At 42.4% G+C, this 14831-nt stretch overlaps 1 protein-coding gene across 1 annotated transcript; it reads left to right on the forward strand.

Moving 5' to 3' along the window:
• The first annotated feature begins 2984 nt into the window (after positions 1-2984).
• ankk1 (ankyrin repeat and kinase domain containing 1) lies at positions 2985-12851 on the forward strand. The gene is made up of 8 exons (XM_021587317.2): positions 2985-3313; positions 3604-3886; positions 4103-4254; positions 6179-6237; positions 6416-6571; positions 10274-10386; positions 10743-10773; positions 11140-12851. Exons 1-8 carry the CDS (start codon positions 3129-3131, stop codon positions 12408-12410), a joined length of 2250 nt encoding a protein of 749 aa, XP_021442992.2. The 5' UTR covers positions 2985-3128; the 3' UTR covers positions 12411-12851.
• Positions 12852-14831: the final 1980 nt, after the last annotated feature.

A 14831-nucleotide genomic window follows, 5' to 3' on the forward strand; every position in this document is an offset into this window, starting at 1 on the left:
AGCGTCACTATGATGTGTTTACGCTCTCTCCCTGGACAGGCAAAGATGTCTATAAATGAAAAGCAGCCAATAGGCAGACGTCGCCTTTGAGATACAGTAGCTCAGTGTGTAAAACACAGATCGCACACACACATGCACAGCGCATGCATGAACACACACGCACAAAGGGAGACCGGCGCAGACAGCCTGGAGGGAGAAGATGCTGAGCAGATTTAGGAGAATTGTGGGGAAATTGTGTTGAAGAGGATTTGTTTAATAATTTAAAAAAACTCCTTAATGGCGTCTTGTAATTGAAAGGGTGCGCAGCTGGATTCATAAAAGGAGAAATAGTCTCAGGATCCCAACCTCCAGGCATTTTGAGACACATGAGCCCAAGTCCAAATGAATCAAGGAACCGTTAATACGAAAGCTCCTCAAAACTGCACTGCGGGGAATTAGACGGATGCAAAAGAGAGACGGAAGGGAGGACGAAAACAATCTGAGTGTGGCGGAGATTTGGAATGTGCTTTCAGTAGTTCTGAAATATCCTGAAGCTGAACATATGATCATTTTGTTTTGTTAACGTGTGAATTATAAAAACAGCAGGAGGTCATGGTGCACAGTACCACAATGTATAGGCCTTCGAAGCAAACCTCTCCCCCATGCACATGAACGATTCATAAGATAGGCCTATCAATGTTACAGTTCTAAATCGTTCACAAAGACCCACTCTGTCTCAGACAAATAGTGTAAATATGATATAAATGTGCAAGCCATAACCAGAACATCACGGGTGATAAAAGGGTAGCTCGAGGAGGATGTCTTTATTTTATCATCTCCCTGAATTGACTTCACATGACCCCCGGGCCACTCATAAAGGATATCGCTTCACACCTTTCCTGAAAGATAGGCTAAACTAATGGAGCAGAAAGGTGAAGACAGAATGTTTTGTGCCAAATGTCACCCTATTCCCTATTTAGTGCACTACTTTTGACCAGATCTCTATGGGCATCCCCTATTAAGCCCTGGTCAAAGGTTGTTCTCTATCTAGGGAATGGCATTGTTATGGTGACATTGTTATGATAGTCCTCCTGCGGCGGCCTCTGCTGCATCACCCGAAAATCTGAATATTCAAAGCACAATGATGTGCAATTTGCCCAGCGCTGTATGTGCTGTCGTCCAATTAGTTCCCAGGCATGTGCGTATAGCTTCCGTGGGGACTTTTCTTTTGACTCTGAGTGCAGTTCCTCTGAGCACAGAGAAGACAAGTGTCCTACAACTGAAACGCGTCTCTCTCTAGGAGGATTCCAGACAGGAGGAGTTTCACAATGTGACATTGTTTATTGTTCATTGTGCAGAAGAGGCCCCTGCTATCAAGGATGACTTTGCATGTGAAGTCTGAGAATAAATTAGAGTATAATGTGAGATAATGCTTCGGTGTCCCACAGGGTCTGAAAAGTCATAACGAGCATTTATGCTCTCTTTAACAGGTTTTTGAAAGTCGTTTTCAGTTGGTCCAAGAAGCTGACTCTTCAGCAAGTAGTTCATGTATCATTACAGGGCAAAATCAATGTTTGATCAGATGTTTTCAGATTTCAAACGTTTCCTTCTGATGACGTACTTTGACGTCCGAGGCCGTCTGTTTTGTATAACCAGCGATATGACACAATCCAAAATAAGTGGAAAAGAGAATAGCCATATCATTTCCAGATTATCTTTCCCATAGCTGGAAAATGTGAATGAATCTTAACATTGGACCACTTTTCAGGTGAAAACAGCAGATTTGTTTGTGTAACGTTCCGTTAATGCTGTGTCATCATGCAGAACACGAATGATGGTTTCATTTCCATAATCGTAAAGTACAGTATTGCTGGTAATCCAGTGTCAAGTCGGGCAAATTCTTTCTGCTGTGCACACAATTTCTCTTAACCCCCTAAGGTCGATGTCCTCGAATTAACATAATACAACAATTCCCACTCAAATCTGTCAGTTTAAGCTAGAGATACTGTATCAGTTGTTCTGCATTGGATGCATCTCAATTTACCACCTCCGCCTATGTAACACTTCCGCATCTGCAGTGAAGGGTGAGAGGTGTTTGTCAGACCATGCGGCATTCTCACAAAATCATCTATAGCTTCTGAACGGCCTACAATCTTTTATGACCCACCAATGGAAAGATGAGACTCTTACGAACATGATGGTGTTCTCTGTTTTCCTCCACCAGTGCATTGGGACTCATCTGAAGTCGGTACAGCCGATCTGACAACTTCTGTCTGTAGCGTCCAAACAGCTGGGCTACACACTAATATGACCCGTCTGTGTAAAGGTGAGACTCTCACCAACACGTACTTGTCGGTTGTTTTGCTCTAGGGAAGTATACAGTATGTGGAGACTGTTTAGGGGAAAAAAACAAGGTGTTAAATACATGTACAAAAAAATATATATATATGTATATATATATATATAACATTTCCTGATCTTATATCTTTCAGATTTAGGATAGACTCTTCAGAACAAACTTCCTTTTGATTTTTGGGAGGGAACTATCTTTTGTTCCATGTCGTGAATCGTTTGAATGCGCAAATTGCAGTAAGGCCAATTATCAAATCATTTTTGAAAATATTTTTTTTTATACTTCAAGGTGTCTTAAAATTATATATAAAATATCAAAATTGTCATAAGGATGACCTTCTTAAAACAATTAAAAGTACAATTAAAAAAATACCCATCATTATGGATGTCTCTATTGTGATTGGTTGATACTCTGTCAAACACTGTCAAACACTCATGCGCAAAAGCTCATCATAGCATTTGAGTGAGTATATACACTACAGCATTCCAGGTATCAGAGCTATCTGCTTTATCAGGTTTCCTTCCTGCTCTCTGGTGGGAACCTAAGCAATTTTCTTGGCAGATAGCGCAGTGGAAACCGGTCTTGTTACATTGCTATGAAAACAAGCAGTGACATGGCTCCTCCCACAACCCACAGTAAACCACAATCGAGTCTTAGACACACTTGTTTGCTGCCTCGCCTCCTCAGTAGTTGTTTACACACTTCATGGACAAGGGTGACCCCGCGGAGAAATTATTCAGAGTTTGTGTGAGATTTGAGGCGGTGTTGTGACACACAGGAGGAGCTCTGCCCCCCTATGGATCGTGTTGAAGGGGGCCTGGAGAAGTTCAGGATCTTCAGGAAGGATGACTTTGAGGCTGACTGGATTAAGGTGACAGAACGCAGCTTTGGCCAGGTCTACAGAGTGAAAGTCAAGCTTTGGAGGGAAAAGTGTGCCCTGAAAAGCTTCAATACCACCCTTACTGGCACCAGTCTCTACAGGTATGGTTAATGTGGCTTTATTACAGGCCTAGAAGATATACTCTAGATCAGAGCAAACATTTCACAGAATAAATCACATCATTTTTAATGGAATATCAATCACTAAAAGGGAGCACATTTGGGAGTTTGAATAATTAGCAGTTTGCAGTAGTGGTCTAATTACTGGGAAAACAAGTGTTTTAGATTAGAAAGGTTGAAAGTGACAACAAAAATATTTGGGCTGAGGCTGCTCAGGTGTGTAAAAAAAACCTGTCAACTCCTCCTTACACTTATCTTTTCTTTATTTGTAGGAGAATGATAGAGGAAGCATCCAAGATGGAGAAAGTGACATTCAAGTACATTGTGTCCATCTACGGGGTGTGTAATGACCCTCCCTCCATGGTGATGGAGTACATGAATAATGGCTCCCTGGATCGTCTCCTCACCAGCCACGTGTTGATGTGGCCCAAGAAGTTCCAGATGATTCACGAGGTCACCATGGGTATGAACTTCCTTCACAGCATGAACCCTCCACTTCTCCACCTGAACCTGAAGCCTTCAAACATCCTTCTAGACGATCACCTCCACATCAAGGTGAGAATAGCTCCGCAGAGAGACTGGTATGCCGTTTAAGCAGCTATTCCTATTTTTAAAAAGTGTAATGAGCGAGACGAGGGTCCTTAATGATATCTTGACTATTTTGTTAATTAGGCATGCAAACATTAAAAAATGTAGGGTTATATCTGAATAAGAGTTCAGTGGTACATACGCAGTAATGATTATCTGTCTGAAGAAAATTTCCATCCAAAGATTTCAGATTTTGGCTTAATTAAGTGGGAGGAGGCTGGGAACAAGAAGGAATTCATTGAAAACTTGACTGCGAGAGGAAACATTTTCTACATACCTCCAGAGACATTCACTCTGTGCCCTGAGCATCCGGGAACCAAGTTCGATGTTTACAGGTGAGGTAGTTGCCAAGGGCAAATTCCTACAAACTCACACATAGGCCCACTATAGAACAGTGTAAATAGGCTAGTTTTCTCTCTCTCTGTAATAGAAACATTATGAGTTACTAACTAGATATTTCAATAATTTGTTCAGTATTTGATCCTAAAGTCATCGATTTTTTCAATATAGTTTCTAATGAGGTATAATCTTTGATAATGTAATTTAGATTTAATGTACTCTGAACAAAAATATAAATGCAACAGGTTTAGTGTTGGTCCCTTGTTTCATGAGCAGAAATAAATGATCCCAGAAATGTTCCATATGCACAAAAATGTTCCATATGCTCAAATGTTGTTCACACATTTGTTTACATCCCTGTTAGTGAGCATTTCTCTTTTGCCAAGACAATCCATCCACCCGACAAGTGTGGCATATAAAGAAGCAGATTAAATAGCATGATCACTACACAGGTGCACCTTGTGCTGGGGACAGTAAAAGGCCACTCTAAAATGTACAGTTTTGTCACACAACACAATGCCACAGATGTCTCAAATTTTGAGGGAGCGGGCAATTGGCATACTGATTGGAAGAATGTCCACCAGAGCTGTTGCCAGATAATTGAATATTAATTTCTCTACCAACATCGTTTTAGAGAAAATGGCAGTAGGTCCAACCGGCCTCACAACCATCCCACCCACATTCGGCTTCCTCACCTGATACCAGCCACCCGGACAGCTGATGAAAATATTGGTTTGCACAAACAGTCAGAAACCGTCTCAGGGAAACTCATCTGCATGCTTGTCGTTCTCACCAAGGTCTTGACCTGACTGCAGTTCGGCGTTGTAATTGACTTCAGTGGGCAAATGCTCACCTTTGATGAACACTTCCATGCTGGAGAAGTGTGCTCTTCACAGATTAATCCTGGTTTCAATTGTACCGGGCAGATGGCAGACAGCGTGTATGGTGTTGTGTGGGCAAACAGTGTGCTGATGTCAACATTGTGAACAGTGAGTGCCCCATGGTGGTGGTGGGGTTATGGTATGGGCAGGCATAAGCTACGGACAACAAACAAATTGCATTTTATCGTTGCCAATTTGAATGCACTGAGATATCTCACACATTAAGCATGTTTGGGATGCTCTGGATTGACGTGTACTACAGCATGTTCCAGTTCCTGCCAATATTCAGCAACTTTGCACAGCCATTGAAGAGGAGAGGGACAACATTCCACATCCTGATCAACTATATGCGAAGGAGATGTGTCGTGCTGCATGATGGTGGTCACACCAGACACTGACTGGTTTTCTGATCCACGCCCCATCTTTTAAAAAATGTCACTAACAGATGTATATCTGTATTCCCAGTCATGTTCAGCTATGAAAAGCCAACTGACATTTACTCCTGAGGTGCTGACCTGTTGCACCCTCTACAACCACTGTGATTATTATTATCTGACCCTGCCGGTCATCTATGAACGTTTGAACATCTTGGCCATGTTCTGTTATAATCTCCACCCAGCACAGCCAGAAAATGACTGGCCACCCCTCAGAACCTGGTTCTGCTCTAGGTTTCTTCCTAGGTTCTGGCCTTTATAGGGAGTTTTTCTTAGCCACTGTGCTTCTACATCTGCATTGCTTGCTGTTTGGGGTTTTAGGCTGGGTTTCTGTACAGCACTTTGTGACATCGGCTGAAGTAAAACAGGTTTTATCAATACATTTGATTGAAATTTGATTGATGTGAAATCCATAGATTAGGGCCTAATGAATGTATTTCAATTGTCGGATTTCCTTATATGAACTGTAACTCAGTAAAATCGTTGAAATTGTTGATGTTGCGTTTATATTTTTCTTCAGTGTTATTAGATACACGGAGAAAGAACCACATTGAAGTTATCCTGTCCGGTCAGAGTGGTCTTACGTGTTCCTTGTTTTAATTTAGCTTCTCTATTGTGATGTGGGAAATCCTGACCCAGAAGAGACCTTATCAAGCTGGGAAACGTGAGTAGTGGTAATGCATTCTGATTCAAGTATCAGATTTTCAAAAAATCAAATCACATACACAGTAGTTTTTGACAAAGTTCAGGTAGTTAAACTATACAAGCTTATAATCACATTGAGAGGTCATTTTTGAAAATCATCTCTCATCTGACAAAACATATAACTTCCTGTGTCACAGGAAGCAGTACAACGACAGTCCTGATGAAGGTGGCATCAGGTAGAAGGCCAGGCTTGGAAAATATCCCTGATGACAAGCCACAAGAATGTGAGCAGATGATCACAATAATGCAACAGTGCTGGGATCAGGATCCCAGAGAGAGGCCAGACTTCTCAGGTAACACTTCACCTGATTCCAGATCTGTTAGTGCTGTAAAATACTGTAGAGTAGAATATTGTCCATTTGGTTAAAAAGAAAATTAGTATTCTGCTTTTTTCCCTACCTCAGACACACCCACATGTTGAGAGGCACATGGTCAGCCATTGTGCAGTGCAAGATGGAGAGATATTTTTGGGGCTACGTGGCTTACTCAATGGCATAATGGTAATGATCTGACACCAGCAGCCCTCCAGTAGCCAATTCAGCTCACACTTTTCCATTGCCCGGCCTGGAAACTTTGGTTACTGGTCCACCTCTGTCTACTTACCGCCAACCAACTCCTATGGTCATTGTCATCAATGCCAGACATACGAAAAGATCTTAGATCAGGCTAGATAACATTGTGTGTCCCTCTCCATACCCAACCGCACAGAACAACAACAAAACAAACTATCTTCGAGACAACAAGAGGGGGAGAATAGCCACCCCTTGTTATGATCAGAAACAGTATAGAAACAGAATGGCCACCATTTTTTTATCAGAAAAAGGGAAGAAAGAAATTATGAAGGGCCTCCTTTGTTGTCTCCAAGTGTCATAGGCTTCCCTTTTCAAAGAAAAATACACCCTTTATTAAGCCTACAGCTATACACATTACCATGTGATTGCTCCAGCACATTGTTTCTTCAAAACAAGGCAAGCCCATATGTTGGAGATTGACACAATATGGCTGAACATGTTGTGTGGACTTTGTTCAGTAAACGATCTTACACTGGCTGAGGCCCAGTGGCGATTTTAGCATTTAAATGTTGTTGGGGCAAAAAATATAACATTTAAAATTATGCATGCCTGCTGAGCCACTACACAATAGTACACTAAGCAATACATTCATTGCACTACAACCGTAATAAACGGTGCCCACAAACTATTAGTCCCAACAGCAGTCCCAACACCTTGCTACACCTGGCTATCAGCGGAGCCTTGTCTGGCAGCGAAACAGTTCATTCAGCCTCATTTACTGGCTTTTAAAAAAACATAACTGATATGTCTGACTTGCTTAAACATATGTGGTTTCTACTGACAATTGAGATGTACAATCTCTGTCATAATGGAATGACGAGCAAATAAGAGGCAATCCGTAATTTCGATTAAGACATTAATGAGCAAGCTAGGACGGACGTTGTCAATATAACTATTTGTTCAGCACTTTTGAAATGTACAGCAACAGAATTCAGAACATGTTCCGTTCTTACAGAATTCTCCCTGTACACCAAGTCAGAACTGTAGGATAAATAACGCGGGCATATATGCAGACAATGAAAGCTCTTACAATATTAGATGATTACGTTTCTCTAAAACAGGCTATAGGCTACATGTGCACGTGCACCACCAAGTCAGGTGGTGGCAAAATTAAGATTATTAGCGTGAGGCACATGGGCTACTAACAGCTTACTACACAACATACACTTAGAATTACTTTTTTAGCTACAGTATACATATCTCCCTGGCATATTACATCATTTATGCAGGAGCATACAAGACATTTTTGGACTAACCTTGTGCTGTGCTCACTTCCTTCCAAACCACTAATCGTTGAATTTTAAATTTTCAACTTGTTGTGTAATGTTTGTGTCAAATGGCCGATGAGCACCAATACATTTTATCTATCATTTCTCTTCATTATTTGACAAGAATTTAAAAGGATTTGCCAGTAGATATTTAACTTGATTCATGATGAAGACTGCTAGCTAAGATTTTGAAAGTATGATGTTAACATGATCAGTCCAATCAAAGCTACTGTATATATATATATAACGTGATTTGATGTCATTTTATCTGTGGCCAATGACCTTGAGCCTTCTTGGATGGACACTTCTAATGTAACTCTATGTCACCACCCAAAGGGCTAGAATTTTCGAGGTCTCCCCTTAGACTTTGTGGTAAGGTAGTATCTCCATGAGTGACAGAACACTGAGCCAATCACGGTGCAACGTTCCATATTTTCTGCTGGCTTGCCCCACCACCACCACAGAAAGCTAGGCTGAAACACCTGCACGTTGGAGCTGCTTAACAAAAAAAGAGACCATATTTGAATGCGGCTTTATTAACTTAATGATTTTTTTAACGTTGTTTGCAAACTGATATGTGACGCGTATTAATGCCAAAATAATATGCAAAACAGGCAAGCCCAAAATGTGGAGCTCTAACCCAGCTGCCCTGAATGACGGGTCACCAATGCTGAGGCCAGATCCTCAGACGGGTTGCAAAGGGAGGGTATATTACTGGTAACTTTGTCAATTTCCTGTAAACTACCAGAATGTTGGTAACTTTCAAGGATGTTATGGAATTTTCATCACATGACATCAAGTGTCCTTTTTGGGTACTTTAGATTATCACAAGGGTCTTTAATTAACTTTGACCCACTGTGTGTGGCCTTATCTGTCCCACTATTGTTTGTGGAGTTATGCTCTGATGAAGGTCGACTAACTGAAGGCTTAAAATAAATGTGCATCTGACTGGAAGTTTCTCCAGTTTTGTATTTTGCCTCCAGCACCTTCACTATTTGGTTTTCACATGTAAAATATATAAAATTATAAAATAAGCGACCAAGCTGTAATGGACACAGATATAAAAAAAAAGGAATACTTTATATGAATGCATTTTTTAAAAAGGTACAACGTTTTTTATTTAACTAGGCAAGTCAGTTAAGAACAAGTTCTTATTTACAATGACGGCTACCCCGGCCAAACCCTAACATGGACAATTGTGCACGGCCCTATGGGACTCCCAATCACAGCCGGTTGTGATACAGCTTGGAATTGAACCAGGGTTTGCAATGATGCCTCTAGCTTTGAGATGCAGTGCCTTAGACCGATGCTCCACTCGGGAGCACTTAAGTTACCATAGATTGCCATAGATGTCCGGTTAATGACCAAAATTACAGAAAATTATGGTAACTTTGGTAAATTACCGGTAGTTTATTTACCAAGTGCTCAGACATCACTCAGATCTGAAATGCACAGCACTCAGTAACTCTGCATCTGTTTCTGCATGAAGATCATAATTATCCTGTCCAGGGCTTGTACTCTGACAGCTTTCTGATTGTAGACTTTGAGGAGACTCAGAGAGACTCGGAGAGCACATGCTCTGTTCAATGTAATGCTCACTGATGTGAGATGCCTTATTGTAATATTCTAAAATAAACTCAGATAAGATTGGATCATTTACAAAAGCTGCAGGCAAGCAATTAAGGCAAAGGATTAAAGTGCCATGTTAACGAATACTAATAAACACCATGTGTATGCATACACTGCCGCATCGAAATGAGCAACATTACTAAGCAATTTTCCATATTACAGCATTATTACACATAAGAATAGGTTATTTGCATTCTACTTCACATGTCATAAAATGGACACCGTAAATCAGTATGACCAAAAGTGTTCAATCGTTTCAGGGTAATTGTTCTTCATCTTCAGTGCCCTTTAGTATTGTGTTGACTACAGCAGTTACTGTATAATATGAAAACTTTTAATAAAACTACTGTGCCTCATGGATTTTACAAACAGAATTGTAAAAAAATAGCATACATTATTCACACGTTTACACATCTTGTTAACATTTTGAGTATGACGGATGCATGCACTGCATCAATCAAATCCCTCTGAATTTGAGAATATGTTTTTAATGACCAAACCTCTTTGTCTGTTTGTTTATTTCCAGACACTGTTCGAAAGACAGAAGCTCTGAGCGACATCCTGGGAATAGGTGGATGTAGCAACGGGGATAAGACACACAAACCTGATTATACCATGCTGTCGCCCATCTTCAGAAGAGTGAGTGCTCAGTGCTGCATCCTCCATCAATGTTGAGATAACAGATACAGCATCCACCATCAATGTTGAGATAACAGATACAAAGCTCTCAAACAAAGTCTGTCTGTCTGTCTGTCTGTCTGTCTGTCTGTCTGTCTGTCTGTCTGTCTGTCTGCCTGTCTGCCAGTCTGCCTGTCTCTCTCTCTCTCCCATGTGAATGTATGTTAAAGAAGACCTTGACTATGCCAACTGTATGGTTGTATAATGTATGCGTTATAAACAGTTGTCATTAGCCCCATTAATAACAACATTGACTTGTTGATGTGCTGCTATTATGATGACTACTATTAACACTTGTTCATTATATCTCCATTAAGAAATCCACGTGCTCACTCGCCAACCCTCCAGGTGAGTGCATGGGGAAAACTCATGTTCTGTGTGTCTCAGTGCTTCTAGGGCTGACATTTAAAATGCAATTCTACCAAGTGTTTTCCACGTATTAAAAACTGGAGAAGGTGTAGCTTTGGACCATGTGAAAAAAATGCTTATTTATCTCTGGCTCTTAGACTGAACAAAATGCATTGGAGGAAAGCCATGTCTCTTTAGACAAAGCCAACTTGTATGCAAATGCATGCACTCTTCAATTAACCATGGCTACTGCCACAATCAAATGAGGCAGCAGACATATTGTTATACTGTATCAGATTGATTTGCATTGGCAATACCTCTGCCTCTGTGTCTTATCTGGTTTATGTTGCTTTTTTACATTCACAGACACGAGCAACACCAGGGATGACATTCTCAATATTCTATCAAGGAAAGACTTTGAAAACTTCAGACAGGCCCTTAGGAAGGAGCATGTGTCTATGCTCTTCAAAGACAACAACACTCTTCTCCACTACACAGTGGTTAGTGGTGACACGGAGAGTGTGAGGCATGTCTTGAGTCTTGGTGCGGAGGTAAACTCACAGAGCGTCAGAGGATACACTCCTCTCATTGTGGCGGTGCTCCACAAGTTCCACGAGATATGCTCCTTACTGACGGAGCACGGGGCAGATGTTAAACTTGGAGATGGGGACCAGTGGACTCCTCTGCACTTTGCCGCTCAAAGCGACGACAGCAGAGTTGTCCGTCTGCTACTGGACAGTGGCGCCCAGCCTAGCGTTAAGGAGAAAGCCGGGTGGACGCCGCTTCACCTGGCCACTCAGAACGGCCACGAGAACGTTGTGCGTCTCCTCCTGACGCGGATGGGAAGCGCCGAAGAGCATGAGGAGGTCCACGGGAGGACGGCGCTCCACGTGGCGAGTGTGTACGGCCACCTCGCCATCGCCAAGCTCCTGCTCGGTAAGGGAGTTGACCCAAACGGGATGGACCACTCCCTGACCACCGCTCTACACCTGGCAGCCGAGGAGGGCCACAACAGGGTAGCCAGGCAGCTGGTGACAGCTGGCGCCGATGTCAACTCCCTGGACAGCCGGCACTACACCCCATTACACTTCGCCGCCCTCAAGGGACACACGGGCATCTGCAGGCTACTGTTGGGCAACGGGGCAAATCCCGACCCCAGGACCCTCCAGGGTTGGACGCCCATGCACTTGGCGGCGCTGAAGGGCCACGCGACCACCGTGCTGGAACTAGAAGCCCACCAGTGCTCTATGGACCTGCCAGGAAAGGGTGGCTGGACACCCCTCCACTTGGCCTGCCACCACGGGCAAGAGGAAGTGGTGTCCAAGCTGCTGTCGGCCAAGGCCAATCCCGACATGGCAGAGGATAGCGGCTGGACTGCGCTCCACTTGGCGTGTAACGGCGGCCTTTTCTCCAGTGTGCTCCAGCTCATTTCGCATCGGGCCAACGTCAACGCTCTGAACAAGAGCCAGGCCACCCCATTACATCTGGCTGCCCAGAACGGCAGTGTTCCCATTATCAAAGCCCTGCTAATGAACGGGGCAGAGAGGAGTAGTAAGGACTCGACAGGCTGCACAGCCCTATCCCTGGCCAGGAAGTGTCAGAAAGAGGAGGTAGTGCAGCTACTGGAGGACAGTTAGTGAGCCTTTCACACTACTGTGCCGAACCGAGACGCACCAAACCAAGCTGTACTGAGCTGGTCTGGTTACATATCCACTGTTGTTGCTGGAATTGTGCTAAAAATAGTCATGTGAGAAGAATCTATCCGAGCCAGTACAATTTGTTTCGGGTTGGCAAGATAGTGTAAAAAGGGTACTAGAAAGCCAACAATGGCATGTTGAAAGATAACTCTGGACAGGGTAACACTGATGTCAGGCTTAGTGACTAAGAAGTACAGTACATCACTGTTGGGAAAAGTGTATTGATACTCTATTGATTTATGTCTCTACGTTATCGACGCTGTAATTAGGTAGGTTATTCTGAATGCTCAATATTATATAACATTGTTATTGTTAATTTAAATTGTAAGGATGACCTTGCTGTCTGTTGTCGACATCTATAAATATGTAATTATGACCATGAGTGGAATATAATATATATATATAATATAGCTTTATCTTGGCCAGGTCGCAATTGTAAATGAGAACTTGTTCTCAACTTGCCTACCTGGTTAAATAAAGGTAAAATAAAAAATAAAATAAAATAAAATAATTTTTTCATTAGCTGGCAAATAGTGAAGGTTTTTCATTCTACTCACTGTGGTGACCAACCAAGAGCACTATATCTTGTGCAAGACTAAGCTGCCCGGTTGACACATTATATTGAATAGAACTGAAATGCATTGAGAAATATATTTGCATATACTTATGTTCCCATTTCCATGGCACAGGTGACCAAACGTTTTTTTTTTTTGTGTTTTAAAAAAAATACTCCAGCATAGTAGCCATGACCATACCGTAACATATCCCATGAGTCAAACCATATCAGATCTGTCGTGTCTACTCAACTTAATGCTTCACTGACAGGTGGAAGTGACCCGAAACCTGTGTGCAATGGAATCGAAAACCCTCCCACAACGTTTATCTCACCAGAGAGGAATGACATCAATGTGAAGCATTCTAATCATTCTCACTGCCACCCTCCTCGCGAGAAGATAACTAGTTTGACAGCATTTCTCTCTCTCCCCAAGCAATGTGATTATCTCTTTCTGACACCAGCGCATTTCTCCCTGATCTGCAGGATTTGATCAACCCTCCTCATTCATAAAAAGACTGTGTGCCACTCCCATCCACAATAGTTTACAGCAGACTTCCTGAAAAATGTAACTCATCCTCACCGTCTAATCAAAGTTAGTCTGAATCAATGGCTCCGGCAAAACCTTTTACACCCACAGTGACACGTTTGACGGTTTCCATCGGGCTATAATTCAATTTGCAAATCCCTAACAGAATATCTGAGGAAGGTCAGGAGACGACGTGCAACAGCAGCTAATGGCAGTTTTGATTGGGCAAGCCGTTAAGGGCATTGCATCACAGCAAGGGATGCTAGTCAACAACAGGAGTTTAGATAGAAGAAGGAGCGCTTGCTGTCGTCCTTTTTCCCATGGGACATTCCTTGTAGGCCTGCTACTTTCAGACAAAATGTTGCATTATTAATGAATGCAATATGTTTACACAGTCTATGGATATTAATCGTACACCAAACTACCATTACAATGGTCGGTGGTGTATTTCATTCCCCAGCAGGCTAGAGGGTTATCTTTGAGTTGAGACAGCCTCTCACAGGGTTAAATGATCCACAGAGGCCTGTGGTGCTTAGCAACTGCAAACATGACTAATTCAGCCACTGAACCAGCTCCTGACCCAGGTGTGCCGCCTCAACAGCCCCCCCCCCCCCCCCCCCCCCCAAAGAAAGTCTCCTCTGCCCGGGCACCTCTGGTCTTGCCCAGGTAATTGACGGCGAGTGATCTTTCAAGTCTCCAGGGTGATGATGTGGAAAACATTTTTACCCTGTCATCTTAGCCACCACTTGGCTTCTCAGTATACCTGTATTTAAAAAAATACCCTTTTAGTTTAATCCCTTTTGCTGCCCAAGGTTACTATTTGGGCAATTATCATTACGTCGTTCTTCTAGCAGACCTGTCAGTATAGACACAGGTTAAAGTCACAGCTATTTTATAGGCTGGTGAGTTTGAAACACTTTCACCAGACATCCACTTGCTCAGCCAAAGATATAATAGCCAGCGTAGTCTAAGTATTAGCAGCATAGATACTGCGGAACTGCATTAAAATACCAAGCAAGCCCCTCATTCTCATATAACCCAAAGCTACTTTTCCATGCCCTTGTTTTCATCAATATACAGTATATTATTGCCCTTAGTCTTCTTGTCATCATGCATGCCCCTTTTATGATGATTAATATTTCAGTTTACTGCTAGCTCCTCAACAAAGTGCACAGCCCCCGACTTTCTCTCTCTTTCTCTTCCCCTCTCTCTCTCTTGCTCGTCTATATCTTTGTGATGGTTTTACCCATCCATTTATACCCCTTATCAATCTAAAGTC

This window comes from Oncorhynchus mykiss, chromosome 27, assembly GCF_013265735.2.
Source record: "Oncorhynchus mykiss isolate Arlee chromosome 27, USDA_OmykA_1.1, whole genome shotgun sequence".
Taxonomy (NCBI): Eukaryota; Metazoa; Chordata; class Actinopteri; order Salmoniformes; family Salmonidae; genus Oncorhynchus; species Oncorhynchus mykiss.